Genomic DNA, 23,689 nt, shown 5'->3' on the forward strand with positions numbered 1-23,689 from the left:
CCCCCACCCTCCATAGATGCCCCTCAACCCTGAACTACAGCTCCCTCTCTCCCCACAGAAGGGCCTCCCCTGAATGAGGCTAACAACTATTCCAGATTATAATGGAGGTCATGCCTAGATTGTGATACACAAGCGGGAACCACATTGAGACCCCACCAAGCTCATTGGCAAGATGACTCAGGTACTGGAATCAAAGGTAGGTGCGGCATAGAGAAAGGTGAATGGCTAGGGATCCTGGCCATCTAGCCAACCTCTGTAGAGCACAATGAACAACTGGACTCTCCAGAGTTTAGGAAAACGGGCTAGCATTTTACAGCCCCCTATGCCCATTTCAGATGCTAGCCAGACCCCTGCACTCTCCGATACGTGACAGCAGGAGCTGACCTTAAAGGGTTACAAGCTCTTTATTAATTGCTCCTCCAGATTTGATTAAAATCCCCTCATTCCTCTGGCCCTCCGAGCTCTGTTACAACTGTTCATTTAATTACTTTCCAGCAACACCCTGATAACACCAGGCTGCGATGGAAGAGAGCTCTTTTTATTTAGGAAAGGAGAAGACAGGAGTGGGAGGAGGTTTCAGAAGGCAAGAGAGTTCTTTGCTTTGTCAGCAAAGAGACAGAAGCTGCAACAGCAAATGTCATTAATACCCACTTCCAACCTGTTTGTAAGGAACCCAACACAACTGGGTTAATGTCCTGCTACCCTCGCTGTGAAAAACACTGCAGCTCAGCAATAAATCCCCCTCTGTTGGGGTTCACTGAGCAAAGCCCTCGTCTGCCTAGCTGCCCCCCAAATATTCCACCAAGGGGAAGCTGTGGTAGGCAGGCCTTAGAACTGCAACAGGGCAATGACAGGGAGGCAGCCAGGAACAGCTTCTCAGATTCCCCCCACTCCCCATTTCCTTTAGGGTCCTCTCACCTCCCCCCATCCCCAGAGTCTACAGCCTTTCCACATGGGATCCCCACATACACAACTTCAAGCCCTTCGACCCCCTGGGGAACAGGGAATTCTCTGTGATTCAAAGTGCCCTGGAGCATCCATAGATGGCCTAATGCTCTCTTGTGGCCTGACAATCCAATCAGACCTCCTGCATAACCCAACCCAGACAATTCCACCAACAATTCTGCATCAGACCATCCCTTCTGGTCATCACTCCTCTCTCCCCAGCTGGCCACAGCTTAGGGCATCTAGGATGGGGCTGGGAGTGCAAAATTGGGGGGAAACAGGGACTTACAGAGGGAGTGAAATCTCCACACATGGGCTGCAGACTCAGGAACATGGTCTCTCTTTCAGCTTCTGCCTTGGAGCTGAAGACCATCTCCTGCTGTCACTTCAGCACTGCCCCAACCCTTCCCAGCTGCCCCAACACCTGTCTGTCAGGAGGGGATAGCCCAGACCTGGGAACTCCTGGCCAGATCCAGCTGAACGCAGGGCCAAGGGGAGAGGCTGCTCTGCTAAGGAAGAGTTACAACCCATTTTCAATCCTGCTGCCATTAACCAGCAGAGAGGGAGAGGAGGAAATGGAAGAGCTGGGGATAGTAAGGGGCTCACCGCTGAGAGGCTCACCACTGAGCCACATCCCAGGCCCTTTGAGACTCCGGGATTGGGGGATTCGGCCGACAGCCTCCCAGTCAGCAAGTCACTCAAGGAGCCCCAGGTCTCCTCAGAGCCTCTGACAGATTGTAAACCGGAAACAGAGCCTGGCAGGAGGAGGAGGAGGAAATAGGGTGCTCCGTCCCCATGGGGTGTCTGGAGCAATCAAAGGCTCCGTTTTCACATCCCCCACCTGGGACAGTGGCCCAGAGATGTATCATGATTCTAGTTCAGCTGTGGTTCCAGCCACGCGCACAGACTGGGAGACTGAGACACACCTGCCCACAGCTCACCCACACTGCCCACTCAGCCACATCGGGGAGGCTGGGCCACAACCCAGCTCCGGCAGGAGTCCATCTCAGGGGGGCAAAAGGCCTATTGCCCCCTTGGTTCATCCCGTGTCCCAGCTCCAGCTGCACTCTGAGCGAGGCACAGCATGGGTAAGCACACTGCAAGGGGGAAGAGTGCTCACAGTTTGCCAAGGGACAGCCCCGGTCCTGTCATGGGGCGCCAGACCCGGCTGTTTCGGGAACATAGGCACAGACCCCACACAAGCCCTCCCAGGGCAAGAACACTCCATCTCCAGCAAGCCTGCCTGCAGTGGAGGAGGATGGGGTGGTTAGTATCCCCTGAGCCATGACCCAGTGGGGCAGCCAACCAGCATGCAGCCCAGACTGCCGTGCGGACCCACTCAGCCCCATCCAGGTGCATCCTTTTGGCCATTGCATTCCTTCAAGGGGAAGATGGTGTTATTGTTGAAATGCTATGGTAGGGCTGGCAGGCAGAAGCTAAGCTAGCTCTCCTTCCTACCCAGTGCCAGGCCCTCCCCTAACACACCACTGCATCAGCCTTGCACTGCAGGACACTGTACGACATAGCAAGGTTTGCACAGTGCCATTGCAGCATTGGGACAGTGCATCGATCAGCGTTCATGTTGCACTCCCCATCGGTACCCAGCCCAGCCTGGGGAAGTTAACGATCCAACCAGTGGACCAAATTCGGTGATGAATCCTGGTCCATTGCCAACTGAGGCACATTGCACATATGCTAAGAAGAGAAGATCACCCTGCAGCCTTCCTGGGAGCTGAGGTTGGGAAACAGACCTGACCATCCGAACGGGGAATCCCCACCCAGAATGGGGCACGGGGCAGCCTAGCAGTAGCTAAGCATAGCTAAATCGCAGCCCACATTCACAGTGTGGACACAGACCCATGGGTAAGAACCACTGGGCCAGCAGGCTTCCCTCCCCTGCTAAACCCATAAGAGTTTGCAAAACTGGGATCCCTCCAGGTCGTTCTCTGCAGAAACGACAAGCCTCACTTCGAACACATGATACCGGCCCTGCTACCCAACCACATGCAGGCTTCTCGACAGCTTGGGTCGCACACCCTGACAGCTACAGGGTCGTGCACCCTGATCAGAAGACAGAAAACCACCGGTGCTCAGTCTCCCCATCAAGGTCTCAAAGCAAGAGGACGGCTCAGCATGAGCCAGCGTCTACTCAAAGGCCCCGTCCACACTAGAAAGGGCGCTATACTGGGGCAGCATGCTGTACAGACTAAGGACCAAATACAACAGTGACAGGCAGGACTGGAACAGCAGCTGGGGGCTGGGGGTCGGGAGCGAGGTGCATAGCCAGAGCGGCAGGGATGTGGGAGGGTTCAGAAGAGAGGACATGACTAGAGCACAGAGCCTGGGAGAAGGCAAAGTGCCTAGCCACACTGCATCCACCCTGTAACAGCCCCCTCCTTCATCTCCTCTTAGGACCACCAGACCCCAAGTCTTGCGGCCCAGTGCAATAACCATGGGGCCACCTACATCCTGCCTCTGGTAGGAAGAAGCGAGCAGGGTGAGATCTGTGTCTAAAATCCCCCTGCTGTTCGAGGGCAGGGAGGACCCAACTGCTCAGAGCTCCGCTTGCCTGCGAGCAGCTTCCCAAATGGTTAATTCATCTCACCGCAGGACTCTACTTCACTCTGCCTAAACGACAGCCCAGGGCCATCCTCCTACCTACCTCACACACCCTACTTCAAACACTGCCTGCGCTGGATCCAGCCCACCTAGCAACTGTGGCCACAGAGACGTGAGGTGGCCTTGTGTTCTCACCACCCGCCCAAGCCAGCGGTTCAGGAACCTCCGCACCCATAACAAGAAGGAGCCAGTCAGAGCTAGTGGCTTCGATGCTGCCCATCTGTTCCCCTGCCGAAGGCATCAGGCACATGGGGGAGGTGAATGGAGAGCGCTTTCCCACTGTCAGCCTTCCTCCCTGCCCCTCTCCTCCAGCCCTCCCAGCAGGGAAGTCAGCTTTGCTCAGGTGTTTAGCAGGAGACTGAGTGAAAGGGTCAGAGAAGCCCATATCCCCAAAGGGAGGGGGAACTCCAGGGGGCTGCCAATAATCGTTAACACCTGGGACAAAGGATTGCCCATGCCATAGGATCCCCCTGCTAGGAGCCTGCTGGAGCAGCACTTACAGGGAAGGCACTGAGCTCTCTGCACTGGGGCCAAAGTATTACCCAGGCACCCTGCAGGCAGCTCCAAAGATAGGGGATGACAGGACCAGGGAACCGAGAGGGACATTCAGGCCAGCCAAAGCTCAGGGGAGCAGGGCAGGTAGGCATGGGGGGGAGGGACAACCTGGTGAGCAGCTGCAGCCCCCCTTTCGTCCTTCACGGCAACTAGGCAGGAGCGCACAAGTGACCTTCCAGAGGGACTGAGCCCAGTGGGAGATGTCTGTTCCCAGAGGGCAGGAGGGGAAAGCGAGACACTCAGCGGGTCACTGGCAGGCCTAGATGGGACACAGCAGCCCCTGCAGGGACAGATGACAATGCAAAGACAGCAGCCCCAGAGAGACTTCCTCTGGGAGGCAGTGACCCGGAAGAGCTCCATGGGAAAGGGAGCCCAGGGGAGGGAAAGGTGACAGGAATGTGGGAGCGAGTGGCTGCTGGGGGGAACAGGGCCACCCCTACCCTACACGTCCCCCAATTCTCCATGGGAGTGTCCTGATGAACCAAGAGCCCTGGAGACTGGATTCCTCCATCCCAGCACGGGCAGCAGCAGCCCAAGCTCCCCCAGCAGAGCATCTGCTCTTCCCTGGAAGGCACCCCCCGACTCAGGCCTACAGGGGAGCCCCGTCGCCAACATGTTCTCCAGTCTCAGCCTCCACTATGACTGTCGAAAGCGAGACCAGTCAGTGATACTGCACCACAGGCTCCTGGCGCGGGACTGAGAACGGGCAGACTCGTTTCACACAGGCCACCCGTGGCAATCCTCTCTTAGCACAGCTTGAGACAGCCAGAAGGCAATATTGCTACCTCACAGGGTCACAGCAATGGTCCAGAGAGCTGGAAGCATGCGAACATATATACACGCCTGCCCACACACACGCACAGGTATGTGCCCTCCCATGCGTAGGAATACCGGTGAATACAAACACTCATGACTATACACAGCATTGCCAAGTTCTCATAGCAAACCATGCCGTGTTGAACATGTGCTGTACAGAAGCAGGCTAAGGGAGCTATATTTGGTCAGCTCGGATGGACTGTCTGTCCCTACGTCTTCCAGCAGACCATAAGAGATAACTGCCTGCTGCCCAGTGGGGCCAACCTTGCAGCAATACCAGTGAAGAAGAGCCACAACCCATCCCATTCCACTGGCTGGTGCACTGGCTAGGGGGAGCTACTGAGGTGGCTCACTGAGCCCCAGGGCATAGCAGAAGCTAGGCAGAGGGAAGATCACACATAGCTCCATACCCCCTGATGGTGGGCCAAGGAGCAGAATGACCCTCAAAGGAAGCCTTTAGTCAGCGTTCAGGCGGGGATTTCCAAAGGAGTGAAAGAGAATTGGGTACTCAGTGCCCACTGCATCCAAATGGAGCAGGGCACTGCACCTCCCGCCAGGCTCCTCTGCAAAGCCCAGCGTGAGTGACTAGACCTTGTGCCGTCAGACTGCAGGGCCATGCAGAGGGGGTCTCAGGCCTCTGTCAGAGGCTCCAGGGAGACGAGAGGGACAGTGCTGGCATTCTGTGACCGGGGCAGCAGGAGCAATGCAGCTTCTGTCCCTATCATGCTGCTTACTCCTGTGTTCAGTGCCTGGGCACTGCGGTGATGGGAGCAGGCTGGGATCCTCCCTCTTGTAGGATCGGGGTGAGATGGCTGCTGCAGACTGCAGCACAGGCTGGTCCCTTCAGCTGCCAACTTCACACTGATCTTGCTGGTGAAGCAGAGCAAGCCCTGCCTCTCCCTCCTGGGCAGTTACCTGTTTCTCAGTCATGGCATAGATGTGCTGGCGGTCAGGGCTGAGCACCAGGTCTCGCAGGATGGAGCTGCCCTCGTGGGCCACGACGTTCTCATACTGCAGTGCCGGGCGCCCGCTGGGACTGGCCAAGTCCACCAGGATCTGCGGAGGAGAGGGGAGAGGATTAGCACGGTCTCCCATGCAGGGTCACTCTGTAGTGGCTCAGGGAGGGGAAACGCTGCAGTTACAGCAATGAGGCATGCACAGAGGGGTTTCAATCACGCATGGACCTGAGTCAGGAGGCCTCAATCTCCCCTTCCCCCAACACTCCACCTTGTCACCTTCCACAAGTCTCCGCCCTGCGCGGTTTCCAGCCAGGACCACAAGCGGTGACAAGGGCCATTGCTGACTTCATGAAAATCAGACAGCGGCAGAAATCAACCTGGTGAGAAAGACCCTCAGGCTCCAGGCCTCGGAGGGGCTTTGGCTGCCACAGGAAAGCACCAGAGCAGCAGCCCAGGCTCAGGAAAGCTCTCCAGACCCTCTCTGCCATCTGGCAGATGTAATGCACTACTTTCCCGGGGCCCCTCCTTTCTCCTACACAATCTGCACACAAGCAGAGCGGGGCGCTGGGGGTAGGCCCACCCAGGGCAAGACTGTGCCCTCAGTCTGTTCTCCAGTCCCAGAGTTCAGTTGTCAACATTCCTAGCAACGGGGCTGTCGCCCTGGGGACAGTATCAGGAAATCCTGCCATTTACTCATCCCACACTTCCCCTTGCTCACTTTCATCCCACTGCTCCTCATTCCACCCCACTGGCTCAGTCTCAGGCAGCCAATCCCTTCTGGCATTTACCCTCTCAGAGAGGCACAGGCAGAAACTGCCTTCCCATTCATCGTCATTCAGCCAGACTATGCAGACTTCTTCGCTCTGTTCATCCCTCCCCAGAAGCCAAGCCCTGCAGCCACCTGGTTATTTTTGCTGCTTTCCTCTGAGCTCCCTCCAGTCTGTCAATATCTTTTGAGCGTGGAGGAGGCCAGAATTCCCAGGTCAGTGTCCCCAGAGCTGGGAAGAAAGGGCCTCGTGCCCCCTTGCTCTGGGATGTGGTGCCCCTTGTACAGAAGAGCCCAGAACTGAGCCATGTCTGACAAGGGGCAGGGGGATTTGACACAGTAATACCCAGAAAGGGCTACCACCTCCATAGGCCAGTCTCCCTTGAGATTCAAGGAAGGTCTCAAGGCTTCAAGGCGTAATTCTGGGTTGGGCCTAGGAAGGTCTAGGGATCCCACTGTATAACAGAGAGAAGACAGGGTCAGCAGAGGTTCAGAAAGCAGCTCTGTTCCCTGAGCTGGGCAGGGCCACAGCAAATGTTTTAATCCCTTTATAGCTCCCTTTTACATTAAAACTCTTCCTAAATGCCTTGCTTTCTCACCGTACTGTCAATAACCACATTAGGAGCACTACTGGGACAGTCACCCACAAGGTGGGGGTTAAATTCAGCAGGGCTAGTTCTCTGAACCCAATTGCCCCTCCCTGCTTGCAGCAAATACTTACACTCACAGACTTTAAGGGCAGAAGGGACCACTGTGATGATCTAGTCTGACCTCCTGCACATTGCAGGCCACAGAACCTCACCCACCCACTCTTGTCATAGACCCCGAACCTCTGGCTGAGTTACTGCCATCCTCAAATCATGATTTAAAGACTGCAAGTTACTGAGACCCCACCATTTACTCTAGTTCAGACCAGTAAGTGCCCCTTCCCCATGCTTCAGAGGAAGGCGACCTCCCCCCGCAACATACACACACACAAGGTCTCTGCCAACCTGACTGGGGGGGGGGGGACATATTCTTTCCCAACCCCAAATATGGTGATCAGTAGACCATGAGCATGTAGGCAAGACCCACCAGCCAGACACGTGGGAAAGAATTCTCTGCAGTAACTCAGAGCCCTCCCCATATAGTGTCCTGTCTCCAGCCACTGTGGATATTTGCCCCACTTCCACTTTCAGCTAATGGGGTAGCCTGGGAACCTAGCAGAATCCAGCAGCCCCTGGCCTTCAGCAGCCTCCATGGAGAAGGCATCTCGGAACTGGAGCAGGATGCCCCACATCCATTCCCAGGAGGAATCCAGACACACAGAGAAAGGGGCATCCTCCAGAGCCTCCTGCCCCTGCTAACAAAGCCAGCACCCGTGACCCTGTCACTCACTCACTCTTAGCCCTTGGCCCCTGGGAGTGGGACATTGCCATTCTGCATGGATCTGGCATTCAGATGATAAAAGCAGCCTCGGGACAGGCAAGAGCCTTTGTGGGCATGTTCTTCGCACCAGTGAGTCTCTTGGGGTGCAGGCAGAGAGACAGGCTTGTTCACCACTAGCAAATGGGAAACAGAATACTGGCTAGTAACCAGAGCCATGCTCCTGCCGGGACAAATGGGGAGTGCCAGGCAAGAGATCTCGGAGCCTTCACAGCACAAACCCTGCCCCAAAACATCCAATGCACTGGCTGCTAAAAGCGAAGGGACAACAAAAATAAGCTTCTCCAACCCCTGCAGAGTAACCCCCTCCTGCCCTACCCAGCACCCTAAAGCCTGCTGAAAGCTTTGCAGTCCCCGCTGCAATAAACAGACTCCAGCATTTGCATAGTTCCCAATCAGGCAGAGGATACGGGGCTGGAAAGGCAGGATCCCAGTGTGCGGTTCATTAGCATGGAAATGTATGCGGCTCACAAACAAACCAGGGCCTGTTTAATTAGAGCGGCGCCTTTGATTCACCACCAGCATCCCGCATGCACCAGCCCCGGATTATTTTTAGTCAGTTTTACAAAACAAATGTATTTAATTAAGAGAGACACCCCTGAGCTACTAGAGAGAGAGGACGGCTCCATGTGGTGGGGAGATGGGCTGCCCCCTCGCAGGGTGCAGGGCACTGGGGCCTATGGACAGAGTGTAACTCCGCAGGGAGGAGCTGACAGCTGCTTGGGGAGCCGCAGGCAGGAGCTGAAGTGTGTGCCTGTAGCCACTGATTTCTCCTGCAAGCGCTGCCCTCCCCTCCCCTTTAGTGGCACTCCCCATCCTGTTACCAGTGCTTCCCGCCATGCCATCGGTATGGGCCCTGCTCCCCTCCCCTCATCGGCACTCCCCACCCCATTACCAATGTTCCCTGCTGTGTGGTCGGCATGGGCCCTGCTCCCCTCCCCCTTACCAGCACTCCCCACCCCGTCACCAACTAGGCCTCCACTCCCTTCCCTGCCACAGCTGGGCTTCCGCTCCCCTTCCCCTTGCTGACAAAGGCACCAGTCCCCTCCCCATTACTAACCCTCCATTTTATGCCCCTCAAAGGACTGCCCCCCTTTTCATTAATGATGCCTCTGTTCCCTTCCCCCTCTGCACCTTTCTGGGTACCCCTCTGCTCAGATTTGGGACCTCAGGCTTGATCCTCCCTCAGAACCCAAACAAGAGCAAAGCTTCCAGGGTGCACCCAGCACTAGAGCACCCAACAGTGCTGCGCGGGGAACAGAGCAGCACGCCAGGAGTCAGGGCACCTGAGCTCTACTCCTGGCTCCAGCCGCAGCTCCAGACAAGACCCTTTGGCAAGCCACCTCCACCGTGTCTCTGCAAAAGGTATAATGCTCCTGCCCTATTTTAGCAGGCACTGCCTGATGGTGCTCTAATGAAAAGTGCTTCACAAGGGATAAGCACTGTCTGTGCCTAATGGCGAAAGCCTGGCCAAAAGCTTCCCCACCCTGACCTGAAGGGAGTACAACCCACACTGTCCAGGGGCAGAGGCTGTGTGTGTGTACAGCACCTAGCACAACAGGGTACTGGTTTACGACCGGGGCTCCTAAGCACTACCACAATACAAATAACAACCAGCACCAATAGGGGCTGAGCGAAAGTCCCAGCTCCCCGAACTCCTGACGCACACAGCGTTCGGGCTCCTAACAGGCAGCATGCCCTGAATAGAGAGCTGGGGCTGATTGTGTCCTGCCCATGCCCACACACACAGCATCAAAGCCATGGGCACCTCCTTCACTTTCCCCTGCAATCCGGCACGGGCTTTCCCACGGGCTGTGGCAATGTCACAAATGCACCTTCCTTTCCAACCCTTTTACAGGCCACAGTAAAAGCACCAAGAAATCAATATAGTCTTACCCTGGTTTTAAAATAGATCTATGGGTGGCTGTCACTCCGTCAGTAATTTTTAACTAGCGGGGTAATTTCCCCATTACACTATTGCAGTGTGCAGTGCTGGGAAATAGAAAGAGACATTAAAAATAACAGACGTTAAGCACTTCGAGCTAATGCAAGGCTTCAGGAAAAGCTTCAGAATAATTGCTCCAGGCCAAAGAGGGATGGAGCTGAGCCCCTAATAGCGCAACACACACTAGAAGGGAGTACATGACCCTCACCAAGGCAGGCAGACAGAGACACACAACTCTCTTGCACCTGGGCATCTCTTCTCTTGCGAAAGGAGAGGCCAGAGACAGCAGACGGGCAGTGTCAAAGGCAACACACAGCAACTTAAGGGTCTGGGAGCACAGAATTGAAGTTTGAGAGGCAGTGGGAAGGGGGGATTAAACTACTACTGGATTGTCAAAGGGCCCTAAGGCGGGGCGGGGGGAAAGAGGGGAGGACTTTTAAGGGTCCAAAGTATCACTTACAGTTCATAGTAGGTAAATTAAAGGGAGTGAAAGGCTTGGGGAGAGCAACATTCCAGGAGTGGGGGAACCTTTCAGCAATGCACCTCACCATCCCCACCTCTGGGGAAGGCTTTCTACAGTGCACCTCACCCACCTTAGCTCCCCAAACCCTCACCACCCTCACCCCTGGGGAAGGCTGGCTACGGTGCACCTCACCCACCCTAGCTCCCCAAACCCTCACCACCCCCACCCCCGGGGAAGGCATCATGCCCAACAGGATTACCGTCTAGCCCCTTCACTTTTATTCTTAATTCAGAAACAGGCTGGGAGAAGGACAGAAAGTGGAAAGGGAAAACCTCTCCCACAGTGAGATGGGCTAGACTGGGAAAGTTTCCTTGCAGGGAAGGGGCAGGAGAACCAACACTTTGCGGGGGGGGGGGGGGGGGGGGGGATTTAACACTGGACTAGAGAATAAGACTGGGGGATACCTGCCCTGCCCTGCGCCTCATGGGGGGAATGGATGCGATGGGACCTTGTAGTCTTTGGGGGGGTTTTCCAAGCCTTCAGCTGGTAGGACGGGGAAACTCTAGTACAACCAGGGTGTCACATGCAGAATGTACCCTCTAAAAGGCAACAGCCATTGAACTTTGCTACAGGCAGCTCTGAGGAATCTGCTTCCATCTCCCATCTCCAGTGCGTGGGGGGTATTTGAGGGATGGGGAGGAGGATGCAGGTTAATCATAGCAAACCCCTCCCTTCCCCCAGGAACCATGTTTCTTCCTGCCTACCCTGCTCTCCTTCACCCAGGGGAAAAGACCGTTACCAAAAAAAACTCTATTAACCTTTCTCCTCATCCTGATGCTGATAATTACCCAATACTAATAATTACTCGTGCTAATTTCTCACTCAGAATTCCTGCCCTCGTTCTGCCTGTCTTGTGTGAGCTGAGCTGAGTCCGCAGCCAGGAGTTACAGGCAGCAGCCTTAATGCGCTGTATCACAGAGGGAGAGAGGCAAAGGGGAGGCTGGAAGGAGGCCCCCCAGGAGAAGAAGGGACTCTGAGTCCCTGAGGGGCAGGCTGAGATGGAGAAGCCACATGGGGAGGGTGTCTCTGCCGGAAGGCCAGCAGGAGCAGTACGTTAAGGCCCTAGGAAAGGTGCAGCCTCTTCTGCCCACCACTGTCAACACAAGGCGTGCCAGAGGGAACCAAAAAGAGCGGGTGCTGGCCAGGTTGGGGAGCCATGCTGGGCGATGGGGGGAAAATAGGGGGATCCCCAAAAACACCTCACCACAAATAAATGTGTGGTTGAACATTAGAACTCCCTTCAGACTGTAGGCCCCTGTTCTCGGTGAGCTGCACCAGCTAGCTCCAGAGGACAATCCAAGGCATGAAAGCCTCTGGGAAACCTCTCTTGTTTAGGGGAGGCTACCTGCGCCGTGTTTCATCTGCAGGACACGGAGCCCCCACAGCATTGCAACAGTGCCATCTCTAACATGGACACCACTGAACAAACACAGACCACTCACTCAGCAAAATGTACAACGCAGTCAAACCCCACTGCTCCAGGGAACGCGGCAACCCCAACACCTAGCTCAGAGGCATGAATTCTTCAAGCAATCAATGGATATGAGCAGAGCTGGGTGGATTTCACACCAAGCTGGGCTGATTCAGGGGAGCAGGTGGGAACCCTTAAGCTAAACAAGGAGGGTTTGAAAGGTGCCCTGCCTCCAACCAGGCAAAATTTGGCAGTTTCATTTCAAGCTTTTGACTTTGCTCGATCCCCAGTGAGAAGCGGAACTGAGGAAATGGGCCAATGACCCAAGCCAGCTGAGTCGCATTGATCAAGCCACGAGACTAGCGCACTGCACTGCAGAGCAACGTCTCAACAACCACAAGGCTCAAAGTACTCGAGATCCACAAGATCCCAGGGCACAGGATGGATGCAGTCTGTCCCTTTGAGCTGAATGGACTCCTTACCCTCCCCTCCTCTTCCCTGATACAACCCAATCCTTTCCATCTTGTGCATGAGCAGAGCTCTTCCAGCTCCTTCCTCTCCCTGAAGCGAAAAGTGCTGGTTGTCTGGGCAGAGGCAGCACAGACACTGCTCCCTGGAACCACCCCTGTCCAAATTTACACAGGCCAGCAGCCCAAGTGCTCCACTGCTGGGTGCAGTGCTATCCCCACAGAGGAACTAGATCAAGCTGTTACCTCTGCTGCCATGGCAGTGGAGCTGCTATTTCTAGAGGGCATGACCCAAACGTGGGAGGAGACTGGAACAAGGAAATTACAGGGTGAGATTTTTAAGGGACCAACTCTAAAAAATTGCTCGTGGCCTGAGGCTGGTTTGCAAGTAATACAAGTGCAAAAGTATCTCCATGGGGGCATGTGCAAATAGCAGGTCAGGAGCTGGTCTCCCTTTCCATGCGAGCAATCAGAGGATTTTCCTTTGCAGTCAAAGGGGCAGCACTTTTGCAGACTAAGGCCTGGGGCTTGTGGAAGTGTGCCCGTCAGGTTCTCACAGAAGCACCCAGCAAAACCCCTCATCAGAAGTTTTAAAAACTGCTTGAAAATGAATCCTAACTGAGCGCGTGACCCTGCCGAGTGAGCTAGGTCAGCTTTGCAGCAGCGGGATACACGGACACAGCAGTGCAATGGCATGGGATGTGCATTCTAGAGAGGTATTCTCTCTGTGTCGCAGGGGAGTCCTCCTCCCCACGACACACATACACTGGGAGAGGAGAACTCCTGAAGATGATCAAGAAAAGGACTGCGTGCAGTCGCCTTGGAGGTTATAATACTTTGCCTTTCCAAAGCACCCTCTCTCCAAGAATCTCAAAGCATTTTACAAACATCAGTTACATTAAGAATACCCATGCCTGGCAAGTCAATGCAAGTCTCACCAGCCCCCTTTTACAGATGAGGAAAATGAAGTGCAGAGAGGGGTCACACTCTGGAGTCCGTGGCAGAGCCTGATATAGTGCCTTAACCACAAGACTGTCCTTCCTCTCCTGATCTCTGGGTAGAAGTGTCAGAGACAGGTGCAAACAGAGCTGACTCCCTGTGGGAACAGGAAGAAGGGTCTGGGAAGGTTACATCCAAGCATGGGCTAGGAGGAGCTTAAGGGAGGGGACGACATTCCTGAAATGCAATATGCAGAACCTGCTGCTTTCTTGTCTCCCTACACCAGGGGCCCCCAACCTGGTGCCCGTGGGCGCAATGGCGCCCGCCGGGGCAGTTGTGTGCGCCCGCAGGACATCACACCGCCAAAATGCAGCCGCCAAGTGCGGCTGCCTGAGAACCACCCGCCGAAATGCGTTGCCGTTTCTCGGCAGCATTTTGGTGGCAAGACTTCTATCCACTGCCGCTTCTCGGTGGCATTTCAGTGGCGGGGTGTTTGGCGCCCACCACAGTCTGTTGAGACTAGGAATGTGCTATTCCCACAGAAAGGTTGGGGACCACTGCCCTACACACAACATTCACTCCCTGGCACTCTGCCTTATTTCTCAGCTCTTTTCCTCTTAAACTGAACTCAACATTAATGGGGGACATCTACTCCCAAGGAGCACAAGAGCAGCAGGACCCAGCCAGCAAAGGTTGCAGCTAAGCCAGAACCATGCCCAGCATGCCAGAGGCAGGTGCTTATCTAAAGGAGACACACTTTGATAAAGATACAGGCTCCAAAGGGCAGTGCTAAACTGACCTCTGCAAATCACCTCAGGTGGAGGTCAGGGTCAGACACTGGCAGGAGGTTTGAAAGGGCTGGATGGTTTCAGGATTGCTAATAACAACATTTGTAGCTTGAGTTGCCAAGGGAAACCAGATCTCATGTTCCATGGTGTATGCCAAACATTTGAAGGGGTCAGAAAAGAATCTTCTCCATAACCCTCAATGTGATATTGCATAGACTGGGCAATTGTGTGCATTACAGGGGTTCTAACTTCATGCAAAAGTATCCCATAGCAGCCCAAGCTGGAGGTGGGATGCCAGCCTAAAGAGAGCAGTGGTCTGATATTCCGTGGTAGGCAAAGTGATACTGGACTCAATGGACCCTTGGTCCCATGCTGCAGCTATTCCTCAATTCCTAAGTGGCTGTGTGATTATAAGAGAGAAGGTGGGGGAGAAAATATCTGCTATTGGACCAACTTCTCTTGGCGAGAGAGATAAGCTTTTGAGCTTACACAGAGCTCTTCTGCAGGTGATTACAAGTCATTGTCATTCTCAAGGTGACAGGACAGGACAGGCCATTATGACTAGTTTTTCAGGGTAAGAATGGCCTCCCCTCAGCTTGACACTAACCCCAGCACAGGGAGGCAGGTCATAGGTAGCCAATGGTTGATGGCAAGTCAACTCAACCCCATTCACAGCAAGATTACGGTTAGTTCATGGCCTATCTCAGAGATTTGTGGCTAAACAGAGCCATTCCTCTGGCTGAGGTTTAGTTGGCTTCCCGCACCCTTCCACCGCCCCATGGATTCCAATTCCTGTCTTGCTCTGATTTTGCATCAGCTCCACTTGAAGTACCCTAACGAGTGCTCAGGATCAAGGAGCTGTTCAGAACATGTCCAAACCCAATAGAAGAGCGAGTTATGGGGATGGAGCAGCTACAAGTGCGACTGTTAGAAAAAAGCTGCAAACAGTCCAATCCCAGATGGAGACCCTCACAGTGTGCAGAGAGACAGGACTGAGACACGGCTGCGGTGCACGCTGCTAGGCCAGCCACCTTCCCAGCTCTATGCTTCAGCGGACAGCCACTGCATTGATACACTGATGCTGGGAACCATGGTGCAGTGCTGATCAACATTTCCTAAGCACCAAAGGTATCTCAGAGCATCAGAATGTGCCTTCCCAGCATGCACTGCACGGCCTGGACAATGGGGACCCTAACACATGAACAGTCTGTGGAGGGGAATGTGGTTGTGAGTCGGGGGTAGATGGAGTGTACAGTCCCATCTGGGAAACTCCCCTGTGACACATGGTTTTAACTGCTCTGCATCCTGCCAGGCAGCCAATACTCCTACATGCCCTAACCCGATGCCACTTCCCCCACACTGACATAGCAGTACATCTCAGGATGAGCAATTGTAAATATCACATGAGGTTTTTAGAAGTTTCTTAAGGCTTCAGACCGCCCCCCACCACTCCCAAGACAAGGTCGAAAGGTTTCCTGTGGTGCTCCTTCCCTCCAGGAGAGGTGTGACTGGTGGACCCTCAGCTGGGGAGGCCAGGTCCGGCTGCCAGTCATCACAGGGAAATGTTATTCCCCACTCAAATGGGTAGACTCTTATTTTGCGACACAGCAACGTAATCAGTCCCTTTGCATCATCACATGGAGATCCTGGCTGATGACATAATGGGGCTTAGCATGGTGACAGGAACACTAAGCATTGCATGATGCACCCTAGCTACATGATCATATGCTGTTTGTTCTACAGCAGTGTTTCTCAAATTTCATTTTACTGCAACCCCCTTCTGACAACAAAAAATTACTACATGACCCTGGGCAGGAGGGCCCAAGCCCCACTACCCAGGGGGTAGGTGGCAGGCAAAGCTCAAGGGCTTAAGCCCTGGGCAGGGGGGTTGTAACCTGAGCCCTGCCACCTGGGGCTGAAGCCCTTTGGCTTCAACTTCAGCCCTGGGCAGTAGGGCTCAGACTTTGGCTTCAGCCCCAGGCCTCAACAAGTCTGACACCAGCCCTGGCGACCCCATTAAAAGAGGGTCAAGACCCACTTTGGGGTCGCAACCCACAGTTTGAGAACCGCTGTTCTACAGGACCCCCACAACGTTCAGTGCATGAGACGGAGACTCAATGAGGCAAAAGGCTGCAAAAAGAGAAAGGAAGACACTGGACTGGGATCCTGGCAAATTAAATTCAATTCCTGGCTCTGACACAGATTTCCCTCTGTGACATCAGGCATGGTTATCACAGTGTATACACACGGGGTTGCACAGTCCACCTTAACTGTGGCATTTCCTAACTTTCAAGGGTTTGACTTTGGAACATTAACGTTCTTTTAACATAGTTTTTTTTCCCCTGCATAACTATTTCTATTACTGGAGCACCCAAAAGCTCCAGGCAGGATCTGGGCCCCAGGGCATTAGGCACCGTACAGACATGTCAACAATCTCTGCCAGAAGGAACTTACAATATGAAGAGACGATGCAGTGGGTGAGCATGTCAGTTGGGGGCTGGGGGACAGTAATGAGAACATATTTCTCAGACACTAACAGTGGGCACAACTCAGTGGATATGAATCCATTAGAAGGTTTCAATATTTTGCAGCCCCCCACTGACCGTCCCCCTCGCTGTCAATAGCTGTCAGCGTCACAGCAGAAGTAGGACTTGGAGGAAGACTGTGAAGGAGGACAGGGCTTTACGCATTAGTTCAGGGAGTGTGCACTATGTGTTGGGGATGGTGTGGGAGAAAGCACACAGCTGCCTGGGGAAAGTCTACAACACATTGGAATAATTCTCGGATTTTATCCGTGTCAGAGGATTTCCTCGGAGCTCCACACTTGCTGGGGCTGGCCATACCCAGACCCCAGAGCACCCGTTCTCTTAACTAGGAGGAGGTAGGGTACCTAGAGGAACAATGCAAGGGCTAGCCAAACAGGTCATTAGGCAGTATGTGATACAGCACATAAGCAGAAGGGCCAGTTTGGCTCATGTCCTTAGACCTTGTCCACAGAGGGAAGTTACACTGGATTAGAACATGTTGGCTTACACAAGGTTCAACAATCTGTGTAGACAAGGCCTTGTGTTTAATATTAGGCCACCTGGGCACAGTTAACTCTCAGGTCCAAAGGGTTCCCTCCAGGGTTATGCCCCTCCAGCTGACACAATGGTAACCATGGCCAGCTCTGCCAACACTGTATTTCCCAGGGTAGGCCAGGTTTAGAAGGTGCATCTTATGCTGGTGACAGCCCTAGAGATTGCAGCCCCTCTGCCTGAAGGTCAGAGAGACCATGGGCAGGAGAAGTAGGAAAAGGAGAGTTCAGCATTTGGTAATTGCACTGAGACTCACCAACTCATTACACATATGTCCCAAGCAGCAGCCTGATGGAAGCAATTCTCAGCCACTCCCACCCTTGGCCTGGATCCAGCTGGCTCTTTCTCCCCTCACAGTGCTGGAGCTGTCTAGGCTCCCAGAAAGCGCTTCAATCTGGCACTTGCACCAGAAAGCACTCCAGCTGGGAGGGACGGCTGGACCCCAGAACCTGCACTGCGGAAAGGAGTCCATGGTGCTCACTGACTTTCACCCTCTGCTGCTGTGCCCCCTGGTTCTCCCCAGCCTGCGCCTCAGCTCTGCCTGAGCCCACCTCCCAGCCCAGCCTCACACAAAGCCACCTCACTCCACGGGGGAGAGGGAGGGAGGAGGCCTCAATGTTTCACGCTCAGAGTAGCTCTGCCGAGGATGAAGCATCCTATCAAGACAGGGAATTAGGGGGGTGCTCCCAAACAGGGCTGATGATCAAACAGCAACACCACGATGTGGAAACAAAAGAGGCCGGGGGAGGGGACCTGACCCTCAGTGTCCCCCGCCTCCTTAGACGGGGTCACACCTCCCCTCTCCACAGCCACCTCCCTCTCCCTGGTCCCTACCCTGGCTCTCCTCCCACTTCCCCCAGTCCCTCCCTCCCTGAATTCAGCATCCCGTCCCCTCCCTCGCCCATCCCTGGGTCCCACCCAGTCTGTCTCTCCCCACTGAGGGCCCCTCCCTCTCCAGAGCCATCCCCCTGCCGGTCCCTACCCCCCTTGGCACAGCACTCGTGTTGCTTTGTACTCTTATCTGTGCGTGGCTGTGATTAATTCTCGGTGGCTGGCAGCAGCTACAAGATGGGGCGCTTTAGCCCGCTGCCATACTTCAAAGGCAGGGACTTATCTGCCTGAAACACACTTTGCAGCCTTTTCATGGGGACCCTTTCCAGTTCCACAGGCCAACGCAAGAGGGGCTTATTTATGGGACTGCATTTCAAAGGGCCCTTCCCTTCCCTCCCCCACCCCCCTTCTGGTCTGTGCTCGGCCCGGACACCTGCTGGAGGGGATGGGGAGGCGCAGGTTCCCTTCCAGCTCCTAGCTCGCCCTGGGCCACTCACAGCAGCTGCCATGCGGAAGCTATTGGAGGGCAAAGGGACAGGCTGGGAAGGTGGCGGCGCTGAGCAGAGGCAGTCTCTGGCGACAGCTCCGGACACAGGGCTCCTGTAGGGGACAGTCAGTGCTGGTGAAATGGGTTAGAATGAGAGGCCCAGAGACAGCAACCCTCTGCTTATCCTAAGAGCAGAGGCAAACCCCAACACCATCCCCAGCATTGCCCTCACTGCCCGCCCCCTGGGCGGATTAGGGTTTTGTGGGGCCTCTGAGACAGAGCAAGTGAGGGTCCCTCCCCACCCCTTCCGCCTGCAGTCCCGCCCCCCCCCCCCCCACGCTTCTGCCAGGGAATTGGGGTCGGGGCATGGGGCTTGCTCCGCTCTGCCTGCCTGGTACTCTAGCCACGGAGCTGAGTCGTGGTGCGGGGAGCAGCTGGAGCGCCAGGCGGGTGGGCAGAGCGGGGTCAGGGCACGGGGGCACTCATTTTTCAGGGCTCCCCAATTGGCCGGGGCCCCTAGGCACAGGCCCCATTGGCCCAGTGGCTAATCCACCCCTGGGTCAAAGGCAGAAGTAGCGTATGAGACGTATCTTCAGGGAAGCAGGCTGAGCTCAACCGCCCGTCAGGTGGGCCAGTGAGCTGCTGCCAGATAGAAATTAGCTTCGGTGACTGCTGGCCCGGGTGAGATCCGAACCTGGAGGTAACTGGTGGACAGGGCTCCAGCTTTGTTTCTGGCTTTGTCATCCGTCCCCGTCCCCTCCCCCCACCACTTTCCTCTCCAGCACCATGCGACTGCCCACAACACACACACGCGTGCACACAGGACAGATGCACACATACTACACTGCCCAGCAGAAGGAACCGCACCTTTCCCTTTCTACACCTCCCAGATGGATGGCTGAGCCAGAGAGCAGTGGAAACCCAAGCCAACAAGCCCAGGCTCTCCTGAGCCAAGACAAGCCTGGGGTTGGGGTTGGGGCTGGGTCACACGCTCCATGCTCTGCACTTCAGGCTCTGGTTGTTTGGGGGTTTTTTCTATTAATAACAGAAGAATTTTGCTGTGGTGGCTGCCCTGCTTCCCAGCAGGGCTCAGAGCAGCAGGGACCAGGCAGGTGGGAGGAACAGAGGCTGAACGTTCATGCTGCAGCAGGAGGGGTTCACTCGTCAAGCTCAGCTGACTGCTCAGCCACGTGCCTTGCGGGGGTGGGGGGGGAGTTACGGCTTCAAAGGATTTGAAAGGTTATTGACGGGAATCATTTCTTACAGAGTTTGTGCCTCTAATCCTGACTGAACCACAACACATTGCAAACTACATACAGGAACTGCCCGGCCCACCACAAACGCAGCCACCTCTGGGGTGGAATGTGCCAGCTGTTTGACAGGGCACAGCGGCAGTGCACACAAGAGCTTAGGGCAGCAAATGGAAAAATCCAACTGAAATTGCAGGGGGATTTCGGGAGACAGAATGGAATTAACTACACTGGGATTTGGCCAGGTCACTCGTGGGAAAGACTTGGGCTTTATGTCTCATCCAAAAGAGGAACGCTCTCATCCAAAAGAGGTCTGCGGGGAGGGGCGATATTGAAACACGGGGGGACAACTGAAGGTTCCCTGTGTGCGTACTGGAGCACAGGGACTCAGGAGGGAAGGGGGGGGGTGCCCCCCTCTATATACATTCCATCTCCAGCCCACCCCCAAGAATCGCTAGGAGACCTGTGGCACCCAACAGCTGCCAGGCTCAGCCCCTCGCTCCCCTTCCCCATCTCAGATTTCTAAGAGATGGGTCCTTACTGTGGGATCTGGTGCAGGCGACTGTCTTAGGGGACAGGGCAGGGAGTGAGCAGCACCCATGCTAGGAAGAGCCATCTCAGCCCCTTCCCCCAGCCCTCCCGCTGGGGCACAAGACACATATTTCCCTTGCTTTGAAGCGGCAGGGATGGAATGGTTAGGGCCCGCCCCACTCCAGAGAGCAGCAGAGCCAGGGCTGGGGGGAGGAAAGGGGAGGGCTCTTCACTAGGACTCCCTCCCAGGCCACATCTACACTAGCAGCTGCCTTACCAGTGCCAGCTAAGGGGAGACCATTTGAGTGGACAGGGCACAGGCATTTGGCCTACGGGGTCACCTCCACAGCACTGAGGGTAGCGATGGTGAGAAGAGCGCAGAGGAATGCTAGTGCAGATACAGCCAAAAGGGAGCCCCATCCCCCCACACACGTCTGTCCATCTGTCAGACCATGTTAGACTGAGAAGCAGCTGAGTCCCCTACAAGTGCCCAACTGTTGGACACAGGTGCTGGCGTGAGTCAGCCTTCAAATAGCTTTGGGTCAGGATTGCAGTATTTCAGCAGAGCTGGGGATGTGGAAGCCTAGGACTGGAATAGCAGAGGGCTGGGGGTCAGGACTGAGGAGCACTGGCAGAGCTGGGTGCAGGAAGCTATACATCTCTAAGTCACCCCCTACCTGGCTCATCCTGGGCTCTGAACCTTGGGGTCTGAGAGCACAAAAACCCACCCAAAACAACTTAAAGAACAGAGGCGGCTGTGCCAGCTGCATGTGCACAGGCTTTTGAAGCAGAAAAAATTATTTTCTCTTCAGAATAGCCTGAGGGTTGGATTTGCAGCTGGGGCAAGGATTAGAGAGAGCAACCTCTAGCAAATGATCCCCATCTACCATAGCTTCGACGTAAGACAGATGCCAGCTGAAGATGTTGTCTTTGGGATCATACTGGGGCCACCGGGCAAGGTGGGTTTTCCAGGAGAGAGCCTTTTCTAAGGGAGTCACTCTCAGGTGTGGAGGTGGAGTCTCCCAAGAATCACAGAATAGAATCATGGAATATCCGGGTTGGAAAGGACCTCAGGGGGCATCTAGTCCAACCCCCTGCTCAAAGCAGGACCAATCCCCAATTTTTGCCCCAGATCCCTAAATGGCCCCTCAAGGATTGAACTCACAACCCTGGGTTTAGCAGGCCAACGCTCAAACCACTGAGCTATCTGTCCCCCCAAGGAATGTACCCAGCATGTAACCACCCCAGCAGGCTCCTGCCACCATAGCAGCTGTTTATCTTCCCCACTTTCCCTGCAAGCCACTATGGGAGAAGCTCTGAGCCAAGTCTGCTCTCCACAGAGGCTCCACAGTCCCTGCATTCCCACAGAGGAATCTAAACTATGTGGCATGAAGAGGGTGCTGGGCCTGCACTTTCTGCAGACGGAGGAAAGGACAGGACCCAGCCTACCTTTGCTCTACCCTTCCCCCGCTCTCCCAGCCCTGGCTCCAGTTCCAACAGTTGCTGTTCAAAGGAATTTATTCTTCTCCGGATGGATTGCAGACATGTCTCTTTCCAGACAAGCAGCTGGCCCCCCATGGGCAAACAGGGCCTCGTGATCATGGCTGCCAGTGGGATCTCTGATGGAACATGGCCCGACTTGTTCTGGAGAACTGTGGGATTAGCCAGCATTTCAGGGGGGAGGCTTCTTTATTGATTAGTACAATTTTCTTTGTGGAGAATCTCATGCGACTGAGAGGCCACAAGCTCCCCATACACCGACACCAATGGGCATGAACCTCAGGAGCCTTTGGGATGGTGGGCATGAGCCCACACACACCGTAGGGATCACAGGACAGTGGGCTCTGCAGCCTGGTGGGAATACATCATTCTGACTCCCACCCACCCACAAACACCAGCCCTGGATCGCTGCCCATCTCAATATCAGAGCCTACAGGTTTATTGTGGGCACCCAAACATGACTGGTATGTGTCTGGCATGACAGCATGTTGCATGGCGTGATAGGGGAGGCTATATGCAATATCACTGGGCTAGCACTTGAGATCACCAATGATGCAATGTGAGATCACAGTAAGACCATATTCTTTTATGAGGCCAACCTTGAAGAGGTTGAGCTGGGAGCAGTATGGCCAGATAGGTGGGCTCATTCCCAGCCCTCACAGCACTAGCCCAAGGCAATGCCCCTGGCTTGCACCTTGCTTGCCGCGTGGCCAACAGCGTGGCATGACACGAACTGTAGGGGGCCCCTGGCATGATGGAACAGGGCTGACAAGGCGCCTCCCTCACAGATGAGTGGGCCCCCAGAGAAGGAATTCACCAGAACGAGGGGAATGGCACCCCGCCCCTGTCCAATACCTGGCGGTGCCATAGCACAACAGAGCCCTGCTGTTTCTGTTCCGCTTCAGTGACAGGCCCACGGGTTGAGCCTCTCCAATGAGCCCTATGAGCAGATGGCCCTGGCCTCTCTGTGCACTGCCAGGCTCACCTTCCCCCAGTAGGATGAGCCCTGCGAACTTCTGCCCTGAGCAGCTGCCAGGAACCCTCTCCCCACCCTCATGCCCTTCATCTAACAGGCGGGGCAGGTTATGCCTTCCCAGCTGGGATCCAACGAGGGCCTCTGGTTTCAAACAACAGACACACAAAGGTCTCTGCTCTCCCCAGCCCAGCAGATAGAGCTTTCCCACTCATTTCCTCTCCTCCGTCATAAACAATCCCAGAGAGGATTAACTATCCATCTATTTCACTCCCTGCTGTCTCTGCTCTTCCACCCCTAATAGATCCCTCCAGGGCAGCTCTGAGGCACAACCCAGGGGAAGCTTGCCATGTCACTGCCAGCACCCTGGACCTTGGTCTCCAGGCTGTCAGTCTAGCCCTGAGATGTCACAAGGTTTACTAAATACAATGAAGAACATTAGCTTCTGTAATGATGATACTGAGACAGCACAGGGCAATTTACCCATTCAGAGCACTGGGCAGACATAATCTAGCTCAGCAGGTCTCAAACTGTGGGTTGGGACCCCAAAGTGGGTCGCGATCCCATTTTAATGGGGTTGCCAGAATCCGTGTCAGACTTGCTCCAGCCCAGGGCGTGAAGCCGAAGCCTGAGCGCTGCCCACCGAGGGCTGAAGCCAAAGCCCAAGGGCTTCAGCCTGGGGCAGCGGGGCACTGGATTAGGATCGGGCCCCAGGCTGCCTTCCCCGCCCCAGGGGTCATGTAGTAATTTTTGTTGTCAAAAGGGGGTCACGGTGCAATGAATTTTGAGAACCACTGATCTAGCTAATCCTCACAATCACCCAGCGAATAGGGCTAGGTCATTATCTCATTAGCCCCATTTTACAGCAGTAGAAACAGGGGC

General features: G+C 54.9%; 1 protein-coding gene across 4 annotated transcripts in view; it reads right to left on the reverse strand.

Annotated features, from left to right (window-relative positions):
* PLXNA1 (plexin A1) overlaps nucleotides 1-23,689 on the reverse strand; it is a 274,489-nt gene that overhangs the window by 138,117 nt on the left and 112,683 nt on the right. For all 4 annotated transcript variants that reach the window (XM_073351348.1, XM_073351345.1, XM_073351346.1 and 1 more), the window contains one exon: nucleotides 5,851-5,991. In XM_073351348.1, the coding sequence (XP_073207449.1) occupies nucleotides 5,851-5,991 (141 nt within the window). The remainder of the gene's footprint in view (nucleotides 1-5,850; nucleotides 5,992-23,689) is intronic.

The sequence above is a fragment of the Lepidochelys kempii genome, chromosome 7 (assembly GCF_965140265.1).
Source record: "Lepidochelys kempii isolate rLepKem1 chromosome 7, rLepKem1.hap2, whole genome shotgun sequence".
NCBI lineage: Eukaryota > Metazoa > Chordata > Testudines > Cheloniidae > Lepidochelys > Lepidochelys kempii.